The 22,843-nt window shown below is 40.1% G+C and overlaps 1 protein-coding gene across 1 annotated transcript in view; it reads left to right on the forward strand.

Annotated features, from left to right (window-relative positions):
• DOCK3 (dedicator of cytokinesis 3) overlaps nucleotides 1-22,843 on the forward strand; it is a 283,802-nt gene that overhangs the window by 158,255 nt on the left and 102,704 nt on the right. The window contains exons 22-24 of the mRNA XM_044451471.1: nucleotides 2,745-2,826; nucleotides 6,396-6,566; nucleotides 15,707-15,899. Of these exons, the coding sequence (XP_044307406.1) occupies nucleotides 2,745-2,826; nucleotides 6,396-6,566; nucleotides 15,707-15,899 (446 nt within the window). The remainder of the gene's footprint in view (nucleotides 1-2,744; nucleotides 2,827-6,395; nucleotides 6,567-15,706; nucleotides 15,900-22,843) is intronic.

The raw sequence follows: 22,843 nt of genomic DNA on the forward strand, positions 1-22,843 counted from the left end.
CCTTGGATTCGAACTGAGATCATTCTGTCATTTTGGAGATTGTATCCGAGTACTGCTTTTCCTACTCTTTTATTGACTATGAAGGCTCCTCCATTTCTTCTGAGGGATTCTTGCCCGCAGTAGTATACCTGATGGTCACCTGAATTAAATTCACCCATTCCTGTCCATTTTAGTTCACTGATTCCTACGATGTCTATGTTCAGTCTTGTCAGTCTTGTCAGTTCAGTTTCTTGTTTGACCACATCCAGCTTGCCTTGATTCATGGATCTTACATTCCAGGTTCCTAGGGAGTATAGATCTTTGCAGCATCGGACTCTCCTTTCACCACCAGATACATCAGCAACTGAGTGTCCTTTCGGCTTTGACCCAGTCGCTTCATTCTTTCTGGCGCTACTAGTACTAGCCCTCTGCTCTTCCCCAGTAGCATATTGGACACCTTCCGATCTGAAGGGCTCATCTTCCGGCATCATATCTTTTTGCCTTTTGGTACTGTCCATGGGGTTTTCGTGGCAAAGATACTGGAGTGGGTTGCCATTTCCTTCTCCAGTGGATCATGTTTTGTCAGAGCTCTCTGCTATGACCTGTCCATCTTGGGTGACCTGCACGGCATAGCTCATAGCTTCATTGAGCTACGCAAGCCCCTTCGCCACGACAAGGCAGTGATCCATGTAGGAGTTTGTTTTAATAGACACCAAGAAATGGTTTTGAACAACAGATTGTTCACTACATGCCAAATTGTATCTTTATAATATTTATTAGTTGATTTTCTTCTTTAAAGATATCTGAAAGATGTTGGTGACCTATAAATCTAGTTCCCTGCTCTACAACAGGTTGCCCCAATTCTAATGCATGCCTAGTGGTTGAACAGGCTTTTAAAAAAAAAATCTCCCAAGAGGCTTAAAAAAAAAAAAAACGCTTCCACAGTTTTCTGCTTCCACCGTTTTCTTGGGCTGGTTGTTTAATTAGTTTTGGTGTTGATACGCACTGTGGCTAAGCTGTTCTTATGAGGTACATCCCATCTCTTGCCAGCAGTTCATCTTCCAAGAAGTATAGCCCATGACCCCAGAATCCAGGTCCCTTGCATCAGTAGTTTTGCAGTCAGGCATTCAGGCAGAGTAGTTTCCTTTACCCTTCTATTCCTCTTCTAAGGACTAGATAGATAAGAAAACTATCCGGGCCCCAGATGTTCTTGAGTTTGTTTCCCAAAGCTTCACATACGATGTGATATCTTTACAGCTCTACTTGAAGCTCTCATCATTTCTTCCCACATGGATGAGAAGAAAGGGATATGTGTCAGTAGGTTTTATGAATGTTCACATCCCTTCAGTCATGTCTCTAATCCATTGTCTGGAGAGACAACATACCTAGGGAGTCCATGGGTCTTTGCAACATACATGAATTTTAATCCCACAAAGCAAGCAGTCTCTCAGACTTACTTCTCAGCTTTTCTTCTTGTTGTAGGTCTTGGTTTCATTGCCTATGCTTGACTGGCCTTCACCTTTTGCGTGCTCTATAATTGCCCTGTACTTCCTCTACAGGCTGCCCTCCAGTCTTATCTTCAGTTACCTGAAAGCAGTTCCATAGTTCCACAGCTTCCACTGGTGTAGAGTCTGTTCTAGCTCTTAGTCTGCTGTTACCCTTTTCCAAAGAGTTTCCTATACTTCATTCTCTCTTCTCTCAGGATTCTCCTCCTGGCTCAGTTTGCTGTGACTCTTCTAGTAACTTTGATTCACTTTGCTGTTGTAGTTCTACTGCTCCATCTTTTCATCTTCTCTTATTTCCTTAAAGGTGGACACTTGCTGCTCCAGTACTTTTACTTTTTCCTCTAACAGGGCAACCAACTTGTTAGGTCAGGTTGATTGCAAGCAAAGGAACGAACATTGCACATACCTAACAAGTCATCACCACTGGAGAGCTTTTTCTGTCCAAGGCCTCTACTCTCTGATTTTGCCTTACCGGGCTTTGTCCTGCTTTCCCTAAATGTTAACAACATAATTCTATTTGCCTTTCCTCTTCCAGTAGAACTCTCCTGTTAGCTCTCCCTGTTCACTTATTCTGATCACTTAATCTCTGGGTGTTTGCTGACTTGTATAGCCCATAGAGCAGTTGGGGCAGCTTCCTCTACTCAGCCAGGAGTAGAAACAACTGGAAGAAGAAAAATGGTCAAGCAGAACTTTTACCCAGTAGAATATATATCTGTTTTCCATTCTGTATCTTTTCTGTGGTCCAAAAAGATTTTTCCATGCAGATTCCCATTGTTAAAATTTTATACCTGTGTTGTGGAATTGCACTATTTACAAGTGACCAACCTATATTATCTTACAAAGGCTAAGTGTAGCCAACCTATATTATCTTACAAAGGCTAAGTGTAGCCTGGAGATGTCCTTCGAGGTTACAACTTTATAAAGAAATGTAAAAAAATGTTTCATTCCTCATCTAGGCAAAAAAAGAAATTATGTGAGCAGTATCAGTTATAATTTTCATGGGTAAATTGTTTTGTCTGTATCAGTGTTAAATATAAAATAGTAATTATTATAAGAAACTGGATATTATATTTCTAGGCTCCATTTTATTAAATATCACATCTCAGTAAGCTAGAGTATGATATATGGGAATGAAAAATAACAATAAATTAGATTTCTACTTGACAAAGGAATTTTGCTGTTGCAGCTTTTTTACAAGATAGGAAGGTTTAAGCTTGCTTGGTACTTAAACTGTCTATCAGTATGCTTCTCTTTACTCAGGGAACTGATCCGCTGTTTGAAGTGGTACATGGATCGATCAGCTGAACTTGTACGGCAGGACCATATTCAGGAGGCAATGAGGGTATGTCTTCTATGTAAATATCTTATCTTTTAAAAATGACTTTTACATAGATGAGTTTTCTGTTGGGCAGAGCCCTGTCTTGAAAGGATTTCCATTATTAGTTATCAAGAAAAGAATTATTCTTTTTATTCTAGACTAGCCAAATTATACCTTTTGAGTAATACTTCTCTGCTTTGGCAAGCTAGTGGACCTTTTCATACTTAACTATACAGGGTTATAGAATGAATATTTGAATAGTACTGTCTTAACAAATTTGTTGAAATGTTTGGTGATACATATTGTGCACATTTCTGTATGAGTGTACAGAGGTTGTATTTATATTCATTAAAACATGTTTTCTTCACATAGCTACTTTGACATGTTAAGTACATTGATATTTATGAAATAACTGGCAAATATTTCTCTGTCCAAGAGGTCAAATATTACTTCATTTTGATGTTAACTCTCTTGCTTGCTAAAGTAATGACAATGGAAGTAATAAAAGACATACAGGTTGCTACTTGGCATAGACTTCCCTTAATGCCTCACTTCCTGCCATGATGCTTGAAACCTGTCATCATTATTAAGCTGGCTCAGCAACTGTTGCAGAAAATTAAATTCCAGCAGGAGTGGGAGACTGTGTGTTTATGTCCATACAGAAAGCTTTAAAAGAGGATCTGCCTAATATCATTATGTAAATATTTTCTTTTATGGTTTCAGTAGAAAACAGAGGACTGTGATTTCATTTTTACTCTGTATCATTCCCTTTTCACAGCAAATTCAGAGACAGCTAGGTTGTTGTAGGTACAACAGTACAGGTTTCAAGTTTTACTAGTACAGGTTTCAAGTTTGCTACTGATGTCCAAGAACAGTGAAAACAACTGTTTTCTGTAAGAGTTTGATGTAAAACAAGACATGAGCATCAGGAGAGAACAAGTACTTTTATATAAGAAATGCATGTAGTGAATAATGGATCTATAAACATCAAATGTTTCCTCTGCTCTAATGATGGACCAAGAGCAGTGTGACTGTTTCTTTGTTTCCCTATTTAAAGCATTTATAACTTGCTGTTCAGGTATTTATTTATTTATTTATTTATTTACTTGGAAAACTTGTTGGGCTCTAACCCTGCCCATCCTTACTATAAAAATACATGACACAGGAGGTTAAAAAGACAGGAAGAAAGAACAATAAAAGTTCTCAGGCCCAGTTCTTATAAGGTTTTTATAATCACCAAAGGTTGTGGGTCATCTTATCATGATCAGCTAAATGGAAAAATCTCAAAAATAGGAAGAGCTAAAAATTATTGGTCTTTCAGCTAAGTTGATAAGAGTGTCCCTCCTAATAAAGGGAGCTTTTTAGGAGCACTGATCTTGATACTTCTTCTCTGCCCTGCTGCAATTGAATGACATGAATGTTAACATGCCTCAAAATAAACAACATTGGGGACCTCAGCATCTCATCTGAAAACATCCCTGCCAGCTCAGGAAAGGAGATTGCTCAGTAGCCAGGGTAGGCAGTGCAAAAGCAGAATCCTCCAGTTTGGTCTGCAACCACTCCAGACCAGTAATCAGATAGACAGGGATCCTGGAGAGGGAGAAAGAATTCTTACAGACTGTGGCAACCCCCTGCCCCCCAACAGTCTGGCCTTCAGGTCTGCCTTGAAGCTGAACCAATTATTCCAGTGGGCATAGCTGGAAGAGGCTGTCTCCTTCCATTTCACTCACCCATGACTTGGCTATGCATAAGAGATTAGCCCCTTTATCTACTATTAAATTACGGTGGCAATCAGGGGAGTCTTATTATTTACCAATCTGGCATTTTAAAGCAACATCCGGAGACATGAGAACAGGCTGATTTGGCACTCACCAAACCTGTGGGTGTAGGGAGGACCAGAACGTGGCACACCCATTAATGTTTGTGGTCACATTCCCCTTACCTGTCTAACCCTCCTAATGCTTTATCTCCCTCTGCCTGTCACTACACTGATTGCCCTCCCCAAGTCCCCCCACTTGGACTCATATCCTCCCTACCAGGTACATTCTCAGGCCCTAAAAGGGAACCAGTCCCCCACCAAAGTCTTGAATTGTGTGAGATGTTAGAGGGATGGGCTTTGCTGCTTGCATCCCCCCTGAAGTGGCTTTCTCCAAAGGGCAATGCACTTTAAATGCACCTAGTATCCTTTAAACCTCAACAGATAGCCCTGAGCATGTAGGAATGTGAAGAGAAGGAATCTGTTTCTTCTCTCACATTTAGATTTCACAACTACGTTCTGACAGCATTTGGAGGGGGTGGGGGAGCTTGGAACTTGATTGTTGAAATTTCTCATTCTTAGGACTATGTCTTTGCCCATAGGATCTTTGAGCTGGGGGCATTATCTGATTCTTTATGCCAAAGGTAAATTCCTTATTCCACAGATCCCAAGATCTCAAAATCCACAATTTCTCAATGGTTAAAGGGCACAACTATGGAAGCACACCAGGAATTAGCCAGATATCTCCCAACAGGGATCATGGGCCATTTCTTAGTGTGGTTGTTTCAGTAGTGTTTGAAGAGGATTATCCCCACGACATTAGTATAGTAGCAACATGGGTGCCTAACTTTATACAGTTGAGGTTTGTTCTTCAGCAGGCACTTACATTTGCATTTGAGCAAGAGCTGTTGCAGATGGCCTTGTTTTAGAGTGCTGGTTCTTGTTTTCCCATCCAGGGAATTAGAGTATACCACTCTGATATGTGAAGAAAACAGAATGTTTTCTTACCATGAAATTCTGTTCTCAGAGTTTCACAGAAGGCATTCCACCCAACGTCTCTAGGGACCAGAGTTGCAAATTCACACTGTGGAGTGAATTGCTAACAGCTTCTAGTGCCAGTGTCCATGTTGGGGGTGGGGCGTAGAAGGGGGGCTTTCTGGATTCATTTATTTTCTGTTCAGATAGTTCTCTGCATGATTGTTAAAACCTAACAGAGATCCAGTTCTTTCTGGATTTCAAGACATGTTCCTGGTGCAGTCCTGCTTGATTGTGATTGAAGAGTACGGTTGGAGGGCACCATCCTAAGTTTAAGAAATGCTTTCCACGTGGCTCTGAAAATAAAAATTTATGGTAAGAAACATGTTTTCTCACCTATAGGATGAATAAGAGAAACTGTCACTCCTCCTCTATCTTGCCTTAGCAAGAAGTAGAGAACAGTTTACTTTCTGCTGTACAGTTGTTTTCTCGTTTTAAATAAGATGTGTCCGAGGCTTCCACATGCTGAATTGCTCCTACCTTCTGCACATAATTCTTGTGTCATGGAGGAAGCCACTGTGGAAATTAGCAGAAAATAAAGGAGATAATTTTCCAAATGACACCATTTGGAAATGGTGCCATTCCCTCTAATTGTGTTTACACTGAATTTGTATTTTCCATAAAGGGTAGGGGAAACTAAACATTTAGTAAGTTTTACTTTACTAGTGTTTAATCAATTTTGTATTTATGAAGGAAATTTTTGATTATTAATGCTGTATCTAATTCTTCCTCCCTGGCTCTTTCTAAAGCTCCTTTGTCTCTCCTTTTCTTTGTTACACTGATTCTTCACCTACACCTTAAGGCCTTGGAATATCTTTTCAAGTTTATTGTTCAGTCTCGAATCCTTTACTCCAGAGCTACTTGTGGAATGGAGGAAGAGCAGTTCAGAGCCAGCATCCAAGAGCTTTTTCAGTCCATCAGATTTGTGCTCAGTCTAGACAGCAGGAGCTCAGAGACTCTCATCTTTACACAGGTTGGAAATATTAAGTGCTTCAGTTAAACTCAGCATGTGAAAGGGGAAATAATTTTGAAATTTTATATATGCATAGGTTCACAGACAGAAAGCTGCTGGTCTACATTAAAGGAGGGTGGAGAAAAAGTTCTTGGTTAGATGCTCTTTTGCATTCATTTTAATGTATCTCTTTAATGTTTTGCTCATAAATGTGTTTCAGAATTGACATTAAAGAAGTGTAACTGATTATTACGAAAGGATGAACAGTTTAAACTGATAGTTGGAAAGTTATAATATTACGTAATAGTTATAAACCCAAAAAATCATCCTCCATGTAAGCATCACTGTAAAAATTTGTTACGGACACTTGCGTATCAAACTATTATACCCTCACTTTCAACTAGCAGCATTTTGTACAGTCCTGCTAGTTCATGATGTCAAGTACTATTAAATAGCTGTGATCCAAGGTCCTTGTGAATGAAATACAGGATAACAAGTATGTACATGTTATAGTAAATGTTAGGGTACTTCCAGATAATGTTTTTATTGAGCAATTGCATTTCCACATTCATGGAAACTTACTGGGGGTTAAGAGATCATCATCTACTATTTGTAGCCCTCCCATTTTTTCTCATTTCTTCTATCCTTTTTTTTTTTTGACCAGAAAAAATAATGTACAAATGAAAAGACAGTTTAGCTGTGCGATGTCTTTAGGTTGCTTGTAATAGGTACCTCCATCTGGAAGCATATCTGGCATATACACATTGTCTAGATCTATAATTATCAAGGCATAGGTTCTTTCAACATTGGAAGAGGTTATTTTGAACAAGGAAAGTAGGTTCACCAGATAACCAGTATTTATAAATGCTTGGAGGATTAATGATGATAATGATGATGATAGTTCACAAAAAATGCTCTGTGGGTATTACTTTTCATTTCATCATTGTCTTTATAACTTATGTATTCTTCATGTATGTTGTTTAAGTCAGCTTTTTTAGCCAATAACCTATAGAATATTTAAGATTAATCACACATTTGGCTGACAGTTTGACAGTTGTTCTCAAAAAATGCGTACAAAACAAGATGTACCTAATTTTGTATTTAGTTTGAAATATTGTGATAATTATCACTACATTAAAAACTTGCCACACTAATAAATGGAACAATGACATTAATGTACGTTGACCTGGTTCGCACATTCCCTGCAAGTTCAACAGTTACTCCAAGAATGAGCCATGGGTTATTTGAGGGTTGTTTCCCCTTCAAGGAAGCCATACTGCCTAGGTTTGGGTGACATAAAGAGCCACACCTATGCAGGTAATGAGGCATGCCTAGCACTCACAACTTAAATAAACAACTGTGGTTTGTTTAAACTGCCATGATCGTGCAAACAAACTTACTGAATACCCTTCAGTTCTAAGCTTCTGGATGCTGGAAGTGCACAAAAAGAATGAAGAGCTTTTTAATGCTCTTCAGTTGTATGGATATCTTCAACTATCTGCTGTTGGTACTATGTTTTCACAGACATAGTCCTAGTCAAGAAAACCAACTATTAGTTTTTGTCTAAAGTAAACATTTCTCTAAAAAGGTTTTACCATCTAATTGTGATAGCTGTCTCAGTAAAAGAGTTCTTAATGAAAGAAAATACCCAGAAGAGTCCAGCGTAACTGCAGATTTGTGCAAAAAATATTTCTGAGATATTTTCTGAGATGATAGAACCTAGAGAAGGAATAATTTGTTCTACGCATTTTAAGCTTTGTAGCTATAGGTTAAAAGAAAACGTGATGCCGTTGTTCTCTGACCACTGACTCTAACTTTTTCACCAGTGACACATTGTTACTTGTGGAGATTATATATTCATGAACCATGACCTGTTACTTCAAAAGTTTACTTTTTTGTTTCCCACTTGCCACTGTGTTGCCCCTTAACCCTAACTGCCCCCTAGGCCCCTCAGCCTGGAGGACAGGTGAGCGGAGCTGGGACATGTGCCCCCACAAAATGTGGTGGTACTTCAAGGCCGTCGTTTAATTCTGTAAGTAATTATCCCCATATGCTGCACAACTGTTCATCATGGATGTACCCAGTGACTGTTCTTCCCTACCTAATCTATTCTTCTGCACATAGAATTGACAAACACTGCACAGTTCAATGTTTTCAACTACAAGGTGATTTGCAAAGCACTGACAAATAAAACGGCCTACTCAGTTGTCTGCATGAATCAGCTTGATTATGAGAATCAGTGATTAGAGAGAAGATATGAGATCAGTTATGATGGAGTTATTGGAAATCTTCCTGCAGTGCAAAGATTATCTAATAATAGTCATGACAAGCAATAATTAAAAATGGTTATAAAACTATTTAAAGACCAGTTAGGTTGGGTCTTGACTGTATCTCTCATTCTCTGTTACAATTAATTAAATATGCATGTCGCTGCAAGATCCAACAGTGAAAGGAAATCGATTTTGGACTGGGCCCTTTCTCTCTGTCTCTCCCCCCTTATATTTGGATTTTCCATGGTGATAATGCCAAACAACAATGTGTTCTCTCTAATTACAGGTTTTCTGATGCCCCATTTTCTAAGTATACGTATCAATCGAAATAATGCCAATGTTTAGTAACATCAATATTTCTACCAATATACATTTGATTTAGTTTAAATATGTAGAAACAGTGAATCTTCAATTATTATCTTCCTTCATTATGGACATTCTTGTTTTGAATTTAAGTCATTTTGAAGCTGTAAAATATAATGTGAAATATGAAGTTACAGAAATATCGGCATCTCAGCAGAACGCTTCACATACTTTGAATGTCACCTATCCTACCACAGGCCCTTTGCCACTTTCACAGTCCATATAATAAAATTAATGTTGTGATATAAAAGATCATGTTAGGGAGACCTATAGAAAGCTGCCAAACTTTTATGCTGCCCAGCTTTTTTTTAAGCTACTGGCTTCATATGCCCCCTCCATTTGCTTTATTGAGCTTTCCAATTCCTGTGGCAAGGGTGGGGAACCTCAGATCCACAGATCATATTCAGCTCTCCTGGGATCCAGAGCAAGTTCTCTGAAGTTCTCCAAACAGCCGCACACCCTTTCCCTAACAATTGTTTGATTATTTCCTTACTATTGAACAGTTTTCCTCCCATTCTAAAGGGTAAAATGAATGGCACTAAGAGCATTAAGTAAAAATTCACAACCTTTTTCTTTAATTTGCCTCCTTTTCATTTGACTCTGCCCAACACTGGAATGCAGCCCCTGAAAACTTATCTGAAATTGAATTAAAACTATTTACTAAACTTGAATGGCTAGCTACTAACCACTTACTTAGCATCTGTGAATATGGTTTCGGACTATCACACAGCACTTCTCTGATATAAAAGGCACTGTGGTTTACTTAGACCAATGCAAATTATAGCTTGAATGCACTGGATAGCATTAGTTTTTGTCTTCCCATTTGTAAAATGTGGACAATATTAATGTACATGATTTATTGTGAAAGTAAAAATTATTATAAATCACTCTAATCCTGCACAGTTCTCCCTCTCCCAATTTCATCATCATTACTGAAGAAAAGCAAACAAACTGCAAACATGACAACTTGTTCCACATTTTAAAGGTTTTAAATTTTTCTTGTGACTGATGATCCATCCTACCTGAATTTAATTTTAGAAGTGATTATGTAAAGTTCTATAGAAAGAATAAACAACAATAACTGCAAACTGCCCTTGTCATTTATTTTCACATTTATTTAAATAGGGCATTTATTTTAACAGTATAATTTGTGGATGTATAATCCTGTAGCATCTACCGGAACTCAGGGTAACAATTTGTGAGTAAACACATACATATAGGATACTCTGATTAACTGCCTTGGTCGAATTATCAGTAAATTTAATTGGTTACATTTGAATAAAACTATATATTATACAAACCTAAAATAAGTACCTTTTGTGATCATTTACAATGTAATAATGAAAACCTAATATTTGGAAGGAAATGTAATCTTAAATATTTAATTATTTGCTAAAAGAATTTGTTACTATTAAACTATTTATTTAAACAAATTGAGAAAAAGTGTTCTTAACTCCTCTGACCTAGTTGATTAATCTGCAGATTAATTTTAAAATGTATTGATTATCTAGTGATTGAGGTTATTAAAGCTTGTTATCATTAGAATTGGGACAAACCATTTCCAAATCGTTCCCTCTAGCATTCATAGACTTGCTTCCACTCTTGGCCTGAGCAAGCCAAGGCAAAAAAAAGTCTGTGAAGGCTCATGGGCCCCCAGTTGCTCAACTGGCAACCTTCTTCATTTGTTCAGCCAACCAAAGAATGGCTGAAGGACATAGAGGAGGGATGCTGCTAGTGGTTAACTCAGGTGCCATTTCCAGTGAGGGGCTGTTCAGGTAGCCGCACCAGGTGCCATTCCTGGTGACCAGTCTTCTTCCCTGGCTTGCACAGCTAGTGGTGACAGCACCAGGCATGAAAAAGGGGGGCTGTGAGCAGCTGCACCAGGCAGTGTTGCTGGCAACCTACCTACCTTCTCCATCTAGTGCAGTTGGTGGCAGCAGCACTGGGTATAGAAGAGGGGGACTACTTGTGCAGTGTGTGGGGCCTGATTCCTGGCAAGAACCCTACAAAGCAGACCAGAGTCCAGGGAACCTATCCCCAGGAATCTGATGGATTCCAACCCCCAAATAGATTCCTTGCATATCCCTGGTTATCATAAATAAAGTAATGTGATTCTCCTGCTATCTCATCTCCATTCTTTGACTGAGGAGAGGTAATAATTTTTACAAACCTGAAGTACAAATAATTGTTTACAGTAGGAGTGGGGAACCTGTAGCTCTGCAGATCTTAGTGCACTCCAGGTCCTTAGTGCACTCAGCCCCAATCAGCATGTCTAATGGTCAGTAGTGATGGAAACTGTAGTTCAACATCATCTGAACTGTAGTTCAACTATCATTCCCCAGCCCTGGCCTACAGTATTTGCACATTTTTATATCAAACAGATGGATTTGTGTTGTGAACAGTGATGATTGCTTATTTGTTATTTATTTTATATCCCATTAATCTAAACAGATTTCAGAATGATAAACAATAAAGATTAAAATGGCATATTATTTTTAAAAAGCACAGTACCAATAAACACTATGGCTGGTTAATCAAGGAAGGCTTCTTGAAATGAGGATATTTTCAGCAGACACCAAAAACAACACAGTGTTAGTGCTGACCTAACATCTAGAAACAGGGAATTCCATAGGGTGGTGTCCACTACATTGAAAACTCTTCTCCAGGCAGATTCCAGTCAAGCCAAGGAGTCATGCAGAACCACTAGGAGCGTGCCTTCTGGTTACAGTGGATAGGCATGTTGATAAGGGAGATGGCACTTTCCCAATTACCTGATTCCAAATTGTTTATGGCTTTATATAGTAGTATCAATATCTTAAACTTGGCCCACTAGTGAACCAGTATAGATTCCTCACCAAAGGGGTTTCATGCTGAAAAGGGGCAGCTCCTGACAATAGCTAAGCAACTGCATTCTACACAAGCTCCAGCTTCTCGACCAGTCTTAAGGGCAGCTCCACATACAGTATGTGGCAGTAATGCAGTATTGGGATTACTAGCACATGTACTACTGTTATCAGTCTATCCCTGTGCAAAAGAGACCATAGTTAGTGAACCTACCAAAGTTAGTAAGATGCACTCTGAGCTTCCATGGCCACTTGTGCCTCTAGTGACATTGATGGATCTAGGAGTAACCCTAGACAACAAACTTGATATTTCAAAAGGAGTGTAATACTACACAGAACATGGCTTCCATCTTGCCAAGATCTTCCTTAGTTTACTGGCCCTTATCCAGCCTATCACTGCATTTAGCACTGATCCAGGACATGTACAACCTCACCTGATTCAAACGTCACAGAAACCTGTGTATCATCATACTGATGGCACGTGGCTTCAAATCCCCTAATAACCCCTCTCATTGGCTTCATATAGATGTTAAACAACACTGGGGACAAGTCGGTACCCTGTGGACCCACATAGACCAATTGCCAAGGGGCAAAGGAAGGGTCACCCCATACTATTTTCTGAAATCAAACTCTCAGGTAAGATTGGAACCACTCTAACACAGTGTCTCCAATAACCAGCCTACAGAGTTGATCCAAGAGAATACCATGGTTGATGGTATCAAAATATGAGAGATTTACAGGGTTGCACTCCCACTGCCCCTCTCACAGTCAGGTGATCCATCAGGGTGATTCAGTCCCATAACTAGGTTGAAACTCAAACTGGGTCTAAGTAATCAGTATCCAGTTCAAATACCTACAGTTGCTCTGCAACACAACAGCTGCTCTGTTAAGGACCTTTCCTAGGAAAAGGGTGTCTGTAACTTGGCAGTAGTACTTAAATATTATTGAGCCCAGAATGGGCTTCTTCAGGAATGTTTGCATTTCTGCCTCTTAGGACAGCAGGAGTCACACATTCATGCAAAGATGTATTTCATCACTTCATTTGACCATACATGCTTGGCTGGCACTCATGAGCTAGAAAGGATGAGGCACGCTGCTGTGAGCATCCTTGTCCATGTCATAAGGCTGCAGCAATTGGAAATGTTCTCATAATATTGGGCACATGGTGGTGTCAGACACTTTGATTGGAGCTCTATCAGAAGGGTATTTAAGGATGTAGTGGAGGCAGCAAAATAAGCCTTTTTTATGCTTGCTTCATTGCATAATGGGCCTGATAATGTGCTCCAAATTATGCTCAGCCATCTTTACTTCGAATCTTACACTGTTTGTGTTCTAGTCAATATCCAGCTTGTTCTAAGTTATTGCATCTCCAAGGAACAGAGCAAGCTTTACAGTACTGGAGAGACCCATGTACAATCAATTCAGCAAATATCTGCAACTCCTGTTCTGCAATAAGACTAGGGTATTAGCTGGATCACCACCTTTCTGCACTGGACAGTCCCCAAAAGTATTCAGAAATTCATTAATCTCATGGGGCAGACCATTCAAATGAATCCCTCATCAGAAGTAAAACAATGAGTTCTAATCTCACCAGGAAATGGTCTGACTGTGACAATGAGGTTACTTGGAATTTTCAGACTATGCATCTCACAACTTAGAGCACAGACCAAATCAAGGGTATGCCCAGCATTGAGCCAATGACAAGCTGAGAGCGCCTCATGATTGTTATAGAGGTCATGAAGTCCTGAGCTAGAACTCCAGTGATTGCCTCAGCATAGAGAGTAAAGAAACCCAGAACCACTGTCCTGTGTTCTTGCAGCATCACACTTGAGACCTCATCTGCCAGGGAGGCTGCTAGGCAGCAGGGTGGGTAGTGGGATGCACCAGCAGCATCTATCTCTCTGACTCAACTTCAGGTTCAAACCCTCAAGTCCTGCAGCAAGCTGGAATGGCTTCCCAGTGAGAGAAAATGGATCTTCTATAACTATAGTGGTAACTCTGTCCCCTCACTGGTCCTCCATCCTTTATTGGTGCAGAACTGAGTCAGTTCAGCCCCACCCAGCTCACCATTCCAAATCTCAGCAGTGTAGACTGACCTCTTCCATTATTGAATCATTAACTAGTGCAATCTTGTTGTGGACTGACCTGGTATTAAATAACAGCACCACAAGACAGACCAGCTATGAGAATAAGCTGTCAGTTACATACAAGCTGGAGGAAATGGCATGAGTGTACTCATTAAGCTATACGAGTAACTGTACCTTTACTGTGCTACTTTCAGGTCTGGAAAGTGCATGGCTTAACAAGGGACTCGCTATAGATGAGTAGCTTAGTTTGAAATTTGATCTAAAGATCTAACATCATTTATGGTTAATTATGGTTGACAGTAGATGACAAAATATAGGTGGGTCTGAGCTTGTAAGTTCAAGGATAACTGAAAATCCCTATATGTCTATCCACTGATTTGAGTTCAGTGGAGACTTACTCTCGCATAAGTATATAGAATTGCAGCCTTATTTAGCACACTAGTTCTCAGCCCATTTGAAAGTTGAATTGAGCATGGCAGTTTAAGTGAAATGGAGGTTTTCACCGTGATTGTCTTCTAGGGTAATAGGCCGGGCTTAATTTCCAAATGAGAGATGCTTGGAATTCCTGTCCCAGAGTTCCAGCTCCATGAGAATTGGCTATGTTACCAACAGTACATTCTCAGAGTTTCTCTTCCTGTGAAAGGACACAAAGATGGGTGTGCAAAGATTACAAAACTAAATAAAAGTGTTATTCTGGATTTTGAGCAACAAAAATTTATTTAGGCTTCTAGTGGCGAATACCCTGAAAATATGATCAGTAACTTACAAATCTGAAAAAGTTGGAACTAGTAACTCTTGAAAAGAGACAAGGTACTGGGCAGAGGAAATTGGATTTAATATTGGGATATCAAATAAACCTGAAAACTGGATCAAAGGAACAGAAGGAGAGTAAAAACTACTGAAGGGGTCCAAGAGAATGAAAAGCACCAGAGGATCAATGTTTTTGTTAACAGCAATGGGTAAAAAGTATAGACATTTGGTAAAGGACAGCCATAGGATTTTTAGAGACCTAACTGGGTGTCTCAGGTCAGAGCAACTTTGCAGGGCAGAAAGAACGCAGAGGTTAGTGTGAAGACACCTTCACCTCCATGCTTCTACATAAGGTGGTCTGCATAAGATGCCCATATTTGAAGGATTATGGGCATCCAGATTGAATTGTACCTGAAAGAACAGTCAGTATAGATTTTGATAAACTTTCTTAGGAGCATGAGGTTTTTTCCTTACTCGTATCAAAGGAGAAAGTCAGGACACAGATACTAACCTTCATTTTAAAACTAACTAAAAATTGGTGAGCAGTCAGGAAATGTTTTGATTCTATGCTTTAGTGCCTGTGTATTGAAGCTAACATGCTTCCTCTAACTCTGCAGGGGAATCCATTCCCATATGATAATGTCTTGGTAAGGCTGCCAGAAAAGAACTTGATTTTATATCAAGATAGCTTCATGTCCTAGAGAAAGAAGGATGATATCCTAGGATGATGTCTGAGGTTTTTCTTCTAGACTTGTTCATTATTTATTTGTATTTCCCACAGTCCTATGTTTTATTTTTGTATATAATGCAGGTCTTAAAGATCTCATATTTTCTCATTTTCTTTTTAGGCTGCTCTGTTGAACTCCTTTCCTGCAATCTTTGATGAGTTGTTGCAGATGTTCACTGTACAAGAAGTAGCAGAGTTTGTGCGGGGAACTCTTGGGAGCATGCCCAGTACAGTGCATATTGGACAGTCCATGGATGTCGTTAAATTGCAGTCTATAGCTCGTACTGTAGACAGTCGCTTGTTTTCTTTCTCAGGTAAGACAACTTTATTTACTTACTTCTTCAGCATCTAATGGTCTGTTTATATCTAAATTCACCAAAATGTGAATTAAACTAAAATATGTTCACATGCCTTAAATGGCTCAACAGGAAACTGTAAAAAAAAAGTAAATACATTAAAGAGTGTTGTAGAAAATGTAACAGTTTACATATTGGTACTAATGTACAATAACAATTCTAATAATGTACTATAAAAATTTTATATTGATAAGCTTTTGTAATTTGATTAAGTCTTGCAAACTGCCTAGAGAGCTTCAGCTATTGGGTGGTATAGAAAAGAAACAAACAAACACTATGCTAGTTGAACCTATTTGGAACAGAAGCACAGATATTCTGCTGAAGGAAGCATTAAAAAAACATTTGGTGCACTTACAATATGTCCTTTCATGTTATTTATTTATATTTATTTAATCGTTTTATATTTTTTGACTAGAGTCCTTATCTGGCTTCCAATTCTTATATAATATAACACATAAAATCACAGCTGATGTTTTTCTTTCAAGGTAATGATCATGTCAACATCCTCCATAGAAACTGTGCCAGATCAAGTAGTTCCAAACTATAGAAAGGGTCACAGGAAGGAATATTTGTGATGCCAGTGGTGAAGCAGAGAGCTCTACTCCATAAGCAACAGCTCTAACCATTCTCTTGTCCAGGTTGTTGCAGAGAGGAGTTAAGGAATATAAATGTGAAGGAAGGCTGGAGCAGCAATCTCAGCTCCTCTGCCAGGAGCTCAAGCCATGCCCCTTTATTCACCAGTCTGCCCGGCTCTGGACACTGGATTTGGCACTGATTTTTCTGGTGGAAAAATGATATTTAGAAAGAGAAGAGGACAAAAGGCTAGGATTTAAAAGGAAAAGGCAATAAAACGATCCAAAAATAAAATACTAAAACAAGACTCCAGTTCCCAAGAGTATACAAACTCTTAAGCACATCACCCCAACAAAGAAAATAAGGAAATTGCCCCTATCCTACATTATTGTAACTCTGGGTCTCCTAGAAGTAGTAGCCCAGCAGGACTGGTCAGGCAGAAATTCTCAGGCAAGATCTTATCCGGAGAGAAACCAAAGACCCACTCCTAGTGCCTATATTTTATCCCCTCCTGACAATTGGGTGATCCTTGGCAGCCAGTCCCAGGATGGCCTGCTGTCTTGTATTGGCATCTCCCATCTTATTCTCATCCTAGCTTCAGGCCAGAAGAAGGGTAAGGCCATAAAACCAGGCCAGTTGTCTTTGAGAAAGAACTGATCTCTACTCTTGATAAGCTTGAGATAAGTTCACTCAACTTCAGTTGAGAGCATTAACAAAAAGACCAACTAGCCCAATAAACTCTTTCAATTCTCTAGACCTCTTCAGAATGAAAGAACAGAATTGTCCTCCATTTGAAATTGTTAGTTTACTTTTTATATGATATGAAGTTAAATCTTCCATTTGTATTTGTGTGCCGATCAGAATTAGTTAAAAGATCAAAATTAGAGGGTCCAGGATGTCTCCCTGGGAAGCCAAAAGTTTATAGGCAATTCAAGTCAAAAATTTAGTGAGATTTGGAGCCAGGATGTCTGCAGAGGAAGAAGAAAGAAGGGATCGCAGGACATTTAATTGAAAGTAAAAACAATTGTTTAGGGAAAGAAATTTAGGGCAAAGTTGAACAAGGAACTACCACTGGAGATTGGTAGCCTACAGAGAATTCATCATGGGAGGCATAGGCAAGAGGCCATAAGACACAGCAATGCAGGACAACAGAGATGGGGCAGTCGAATACCCAACAGTCAGCAATTCATGCCACAGAAAGGGCAAGCTGAGGTACAAAACATGAGGAGGAAATCACAGTCACTTAAAAGTACACTCCTTTGGACTTATTTTCTCCGTCCATTCCACGAACAATAACTCCTATTCCACGAAGAATCAAGTGACTTTAAGATGATGAGTGGGAGATGATAATCTGCACAGCCATAAGAACAATCATAATGAAAGAAATGAAAATGATGGGTGCTGTCCCCAAAGCTGCACAGATAAGGAGCGTTTGGAGTACAGGAACAAGTACTGAAAGCATAAAAAATCCACATATTTGACTATTCATCTCAAAGTGTCTGCTAAACCAGGCCTACTCAGAAGAAGCAAAGAACAAATTCCCAGATTATGCATATCTCATAACAATTAAGGAGAACTGGATTGCTCAGGAGAAAGTGATCAGGGCAGCAAATTCAGTGCTTATCTGCAGTTCATTCCTTTGCATGGGGTGGTGATGGTGGTAGCATGATATCCATTCTTTGGAAAGCCAGCAGGACCTCCTTGCAAAAAGTTTCCCTCCTTTATGCACCCAGAGGCACACAGTCATAGGAACCTTCCTCATTCACACATACACGCACACTGAAACCCCAGGATATTCACAAAACTTGTACATATGCACAAACCCTAAGACATTCACCCTCACAAAACATTCAGACACACACTCTCTCTTTAAGGCTTCAGTCCAATGCATGCTTTGTCAGTGCAATTTGTTTGCTTCCAATTTCTTCTTTTGCTGGAAAAGCCTACAGATAGAGTCACAAGCTTGGACTTGTCTGAATCTTCAGCCTCTGGTTTGATGCTTTGATCTCTACTCCTCTGGCTAATCGACCTTTTGCTGCTCCTGGTGTCAAATTAGTGTTCTTAGGTCAGAATCTGGAATTTGCACAAGCACAAAAAGAGCCTCCATAAGTCACTTGCTCCATGAGTCATCCCACACATGACTAGTAGAGTGGATGCCGCACAACCTCAGTCACTCAGTCAGTGATAAAGTGTACTAGTCAGAATGATCAGATCACTCGAATTTATTCCATCATCTGCTCACTTCCTTCATATAAACACAAGGGATCATTGCTACTCCCTCTATGTAAGCCATCCTGAGGCCTTCACGACAGGACGGCATATAATATTCTAAATAAATAAATACTCAATGCTAAGAAAAGCTTACTATTGACAGATGTCCCTTTGGGGCTCCCACCAACATGACAGCTTTAACTGGGACTGGTTTCCTGCTATACTGATTCAGACTACTTTCAGTGTTATGAGCAGGATAGCTTTCCTTGCATATTTCCACACAGCTATGGAGAAGATAATCTGGGCTATATTCCATTCTCTTCATCTAACCTCACCTTTGGACATTAGTGCTTACTATGTAGCAGCTCCTTCAGCCTGTTCTGCCGAGTATCTCACTACTTTCTGTAGCCCTGAAATTGGTTCCATATCCCGCACTCTGGGATGATTAAGAGATTCTTTCCTTCCTATTTGTGACAGCCTTTCAAGAGCTTGTAGAGTGCAATCATATCTCCCCTCAGTCTTCTCTTCTTGAGGCTAAACATATCGCATTCTTAGAATCCCTCCACACAGGGCCTTGTTTCCACTCCCTGAATCCTTGTCCTCCTCTGAACCCTTTCCAGCTTGTCTGCATCTTTCTTAAACCGCAGTGCCCAGAACTGGACACCATACTCCAGATGAGGCCTGACCAGTGCTGAGTAAAGGGGAACTACTATTTCATGGAATTAGGAAGTGATGCTTCTACTAATGCACCCTAAAATAGCATTTGCCCTTTTTGCAGTCATAGCACATTGTTGACTCATATTCAGCTTGTGATCTACAACAATTCCAAGATCCTTCTCACTTGCAATATTGTTGAGCCAGGTATCTCCCATCTTGTAACTGTGCATTTGGTTTTCTTTTCCAAGGTGTAGAACTTTGCATTACTCCCTCTTGAATTTCATTCTGTTGCTTTCAGCCCAGTGCTCCAGCCTATCAAGATCACTTTGAATGTTGTTTCTGTCTTCCAGAGCATTAGCTATGCCACCTTATGCCAAATGCACATTTGAACAGCTTTCCTGCACTAGATTCAGACTAGTGCAGATGGATGCCAATATCACCATGCCTTCATTTCTCCTGGAGTTTGTGAAGTGGTCCAAGTGGAACTTAGTCCTTGATACCACTGACCCATAGACATGGGTATATGTTCAAAATCTAACTGACCATTTCACTTTAGATTCTGCCCTTGATTTGACGTTGTCTGAGGCTGCTATAGAAAAGGGACACATGGTTCTCCACACCAGTTTTAAGGTTAAGAGAACTGCAAGCTGGAAAGTTAAAGTTTGGAAAAGCTGCTCTGTGGATACTCTCTCTGCATCTGTAATTATGAGGCCTGCATGTGCTCTTACCAACTCTTCTTTTCGGAACAGATGAGACCATTCCTGCAGCAACTTCCTGATAATTAGAAGTTTTAGTATCAGTCGGCTCCTTCATGGCGAAGGGGCTTGCGTAGCTCAATGAAGCTATGAGCTATGCCGTGCAGGGCCACACAAGATGGACAGGTCATAGCAGAGAGCTCTGACAAAACATGATCCACTGGAGAAGGAAATGGCAACCCACTCCAGTATCTTTGCCATGAAAACCCCATGGGCAGTACCAAAAGGCAAAAAGATATGATGCCGGAAGATGAGCCCCTCAGGTTGGAAGGTGTCCAGTACGCTACTGGGGAAGAGCAGAGGGCTAGTACTAGTAGCGCCAGAAAGAATGAAGTGACTGGGTCAAAGCCAAAAGGACACTCAGCTGCAGATGTATCTGGTGGTGAACGGAGAGTCCGATGCTGCAAAGATCTATACTCCCTAGGAACCTGGAATGTAAGACCCATGAATCAAGGCAAGCTGGATGTGGTCAAACAAGAGATGACAAGACTGAACATCGACATCTTAGGAATCAATGAACTAAAATGGACAGGAATGGGTGAATTTAATTCAGATGACCATCAGGTATACTACTGCGGGCAAGAATCCCTCAGAAGAAATGGCGGAGCCTTCATAGTCAATAAAAGAGTAGGAAAAGCAGTACTGGGATAAAATCTCCAAAATGACAGAATGATCTCAGTTCGAATCCAGGGCAAACCATTCAACATCACAGTAGTCCAAGTCTATGCCCCAACCACTGGTGCTGAAGAGGCTGAAGTTGACCGGTTTTATGAAGGCCTACAACACCTTCTAGAATTAACACCAAAAAATGATGTCCTTAACATCATGGGGGATTGGAATGCTAAAGTTGGAAGCCAAAAGATATCCAGAATAACAGGCAAGTTTGGCCTTGGAGTACAAAATGAAGCAGGGCACAGGCTGGTAGAATTTTGTCAAGAGAATACGATGGTCATAACAAACGCTCTTTTCCAACAACCCAAGAGACGACTCTACACATGGACATCATCAGACGGTCAGCACAGAAATCAGATTGACTATGTGCTCTGCAGCCAAAGATGGAGAAGCTCTATACAGTTAGTAAAAACTAGACCAGGAGCTGTCTGTGGCTCAGATCATGAGCTTCTGGTTGCAAAATTTAGGCTTAAGTTGAAGAAAGTAGGGAAAAGCCCTAGGCCACTCAGGTATGACCTAAATCATATCCCTGATGAATATACAGTAGAGGTGACAAATAGATTTAAGGAATTAGATCTGATAGACAGAGTGCCTGAAGAACTATGGACGGAGGTTCACAACATTGTACAAGAGGCAGCAACTAAAACCATCCCAAAGAAAAAGAAATGCAAGAAAGCAAAATGGCTGTCTGAGGAAGCTTTACAAATAGCTGAGGAAAGAAGGGAAGTGAAAGGCAAGGGAGAAAAGGAAAGATACAAACAATTGAATGCAGAATTCCAAAGAATAGCTAGCAGAGATAAGAATGCCTTCTTAAATGAACAGTACAAAGAAATAGAAGAAAACAATAGAATAGGGAGGACGAGAGATCTCTTCAAGGAAATTGGAGATATGAAGGGAATGTTTCATGCAAAGATGGGCATGATAAAGGACCAAAATGGCAGGGACCTAACAGAGGCAGAAGAGATTAAGAAGAGGTGGCAAGATTACACAGAGGCACTATACAAGAAAGAGCTTAATGTCCCTCATAACCACGATGGGATGGCCACTGACCTCAAGCCAGACATCCTGGAATGTGAAGTCAAATGGGCCTTAGGAAGTCTGAGCAACAGCAAAGCTAGTGGAGGCGACAGTATTCCAGCTGAGCTATTCAAAATCTTAAAAGACGATGCAGTGAAAGAGCTACACTCAATATGCCAGCAAATTTGGAAAACTCATCAGTGGCCACAGGATTGGAAAAGGTCAGTTTACATTCCCATCCCAAAGAAGGGCAATGCCAAAGAATGTTCAAACTACCGCACCATTGCACTCATTTCACATGCTAGCAAAGTGATGCTCAAAATCCTACAAGCTAGGCTTCAGCAGTATGTGGACCAAGAACTACCAGAAGTACAGGCAGGATTTCGAAGAGGCAGAGGAACTAGAGATCAAATTGCCAACATACGCTGGATCATAGAGAAAGCTAGGGAGTTCCAGAAAAACATCTACTTCTGCTTCATTGACTATGCTAAAGCCTTTGATTGTGTGGATCACAACAAATTGTGGCAAGTTCTTAAAGAGATGGGAGTACCAGACCATCTTATTTGTCTCTTGAGAAACCTATATGCGTGTCAAGAAGCAACAGTGAGAACTGGACACGGAACCACTGATTGGTTCAAAATTGAGAAAGGAGTTTGGCAAGGCTCTATACTGTCGCCCTGCCTATTTAACTTATATGCAGAGCACATCATGAGAAAGGTGGGGCTAGATGAATCAAGTTGGAATTAAGATTGCTGGGAGAAATATCAACAACCTCAGATATGCAGATGAGACCACTCTCATGGCAGAAAGTGAAGAGGAACTAAAGAGCCTCTTGATGCGGGTGAAGGAGGAGAGTGCAAAAGTTGGCCTGAAACTCAACATTAAGAAAACTAAGATCATGGCATCCGGTCCTCTCACTTCCTGGCAAATAGATGGGGAAGAAATGGAGGTAGTGACAGATTTTATTTTCCTGGGCTCCAAAATCACCGCAGATGGGGACTGCAGCCAAGAAATTAA

The sequence above is a fragment of the Varanus komodoensis genome, unplaced genomic scaffold, assembly GCF_004798865.1.
Source record: "Varanus komodoensis strain SLA01 unplaced genomic scaffold, ASM479886v1 scaffold6_2, whole genome shotgun sequence".
Taxonomy (NCBI): Eukaryota; Metazoa; Chordata; class Lepidosauria; order Squamata; family Varanidae; genus Varanus; species Varanus komodoensis.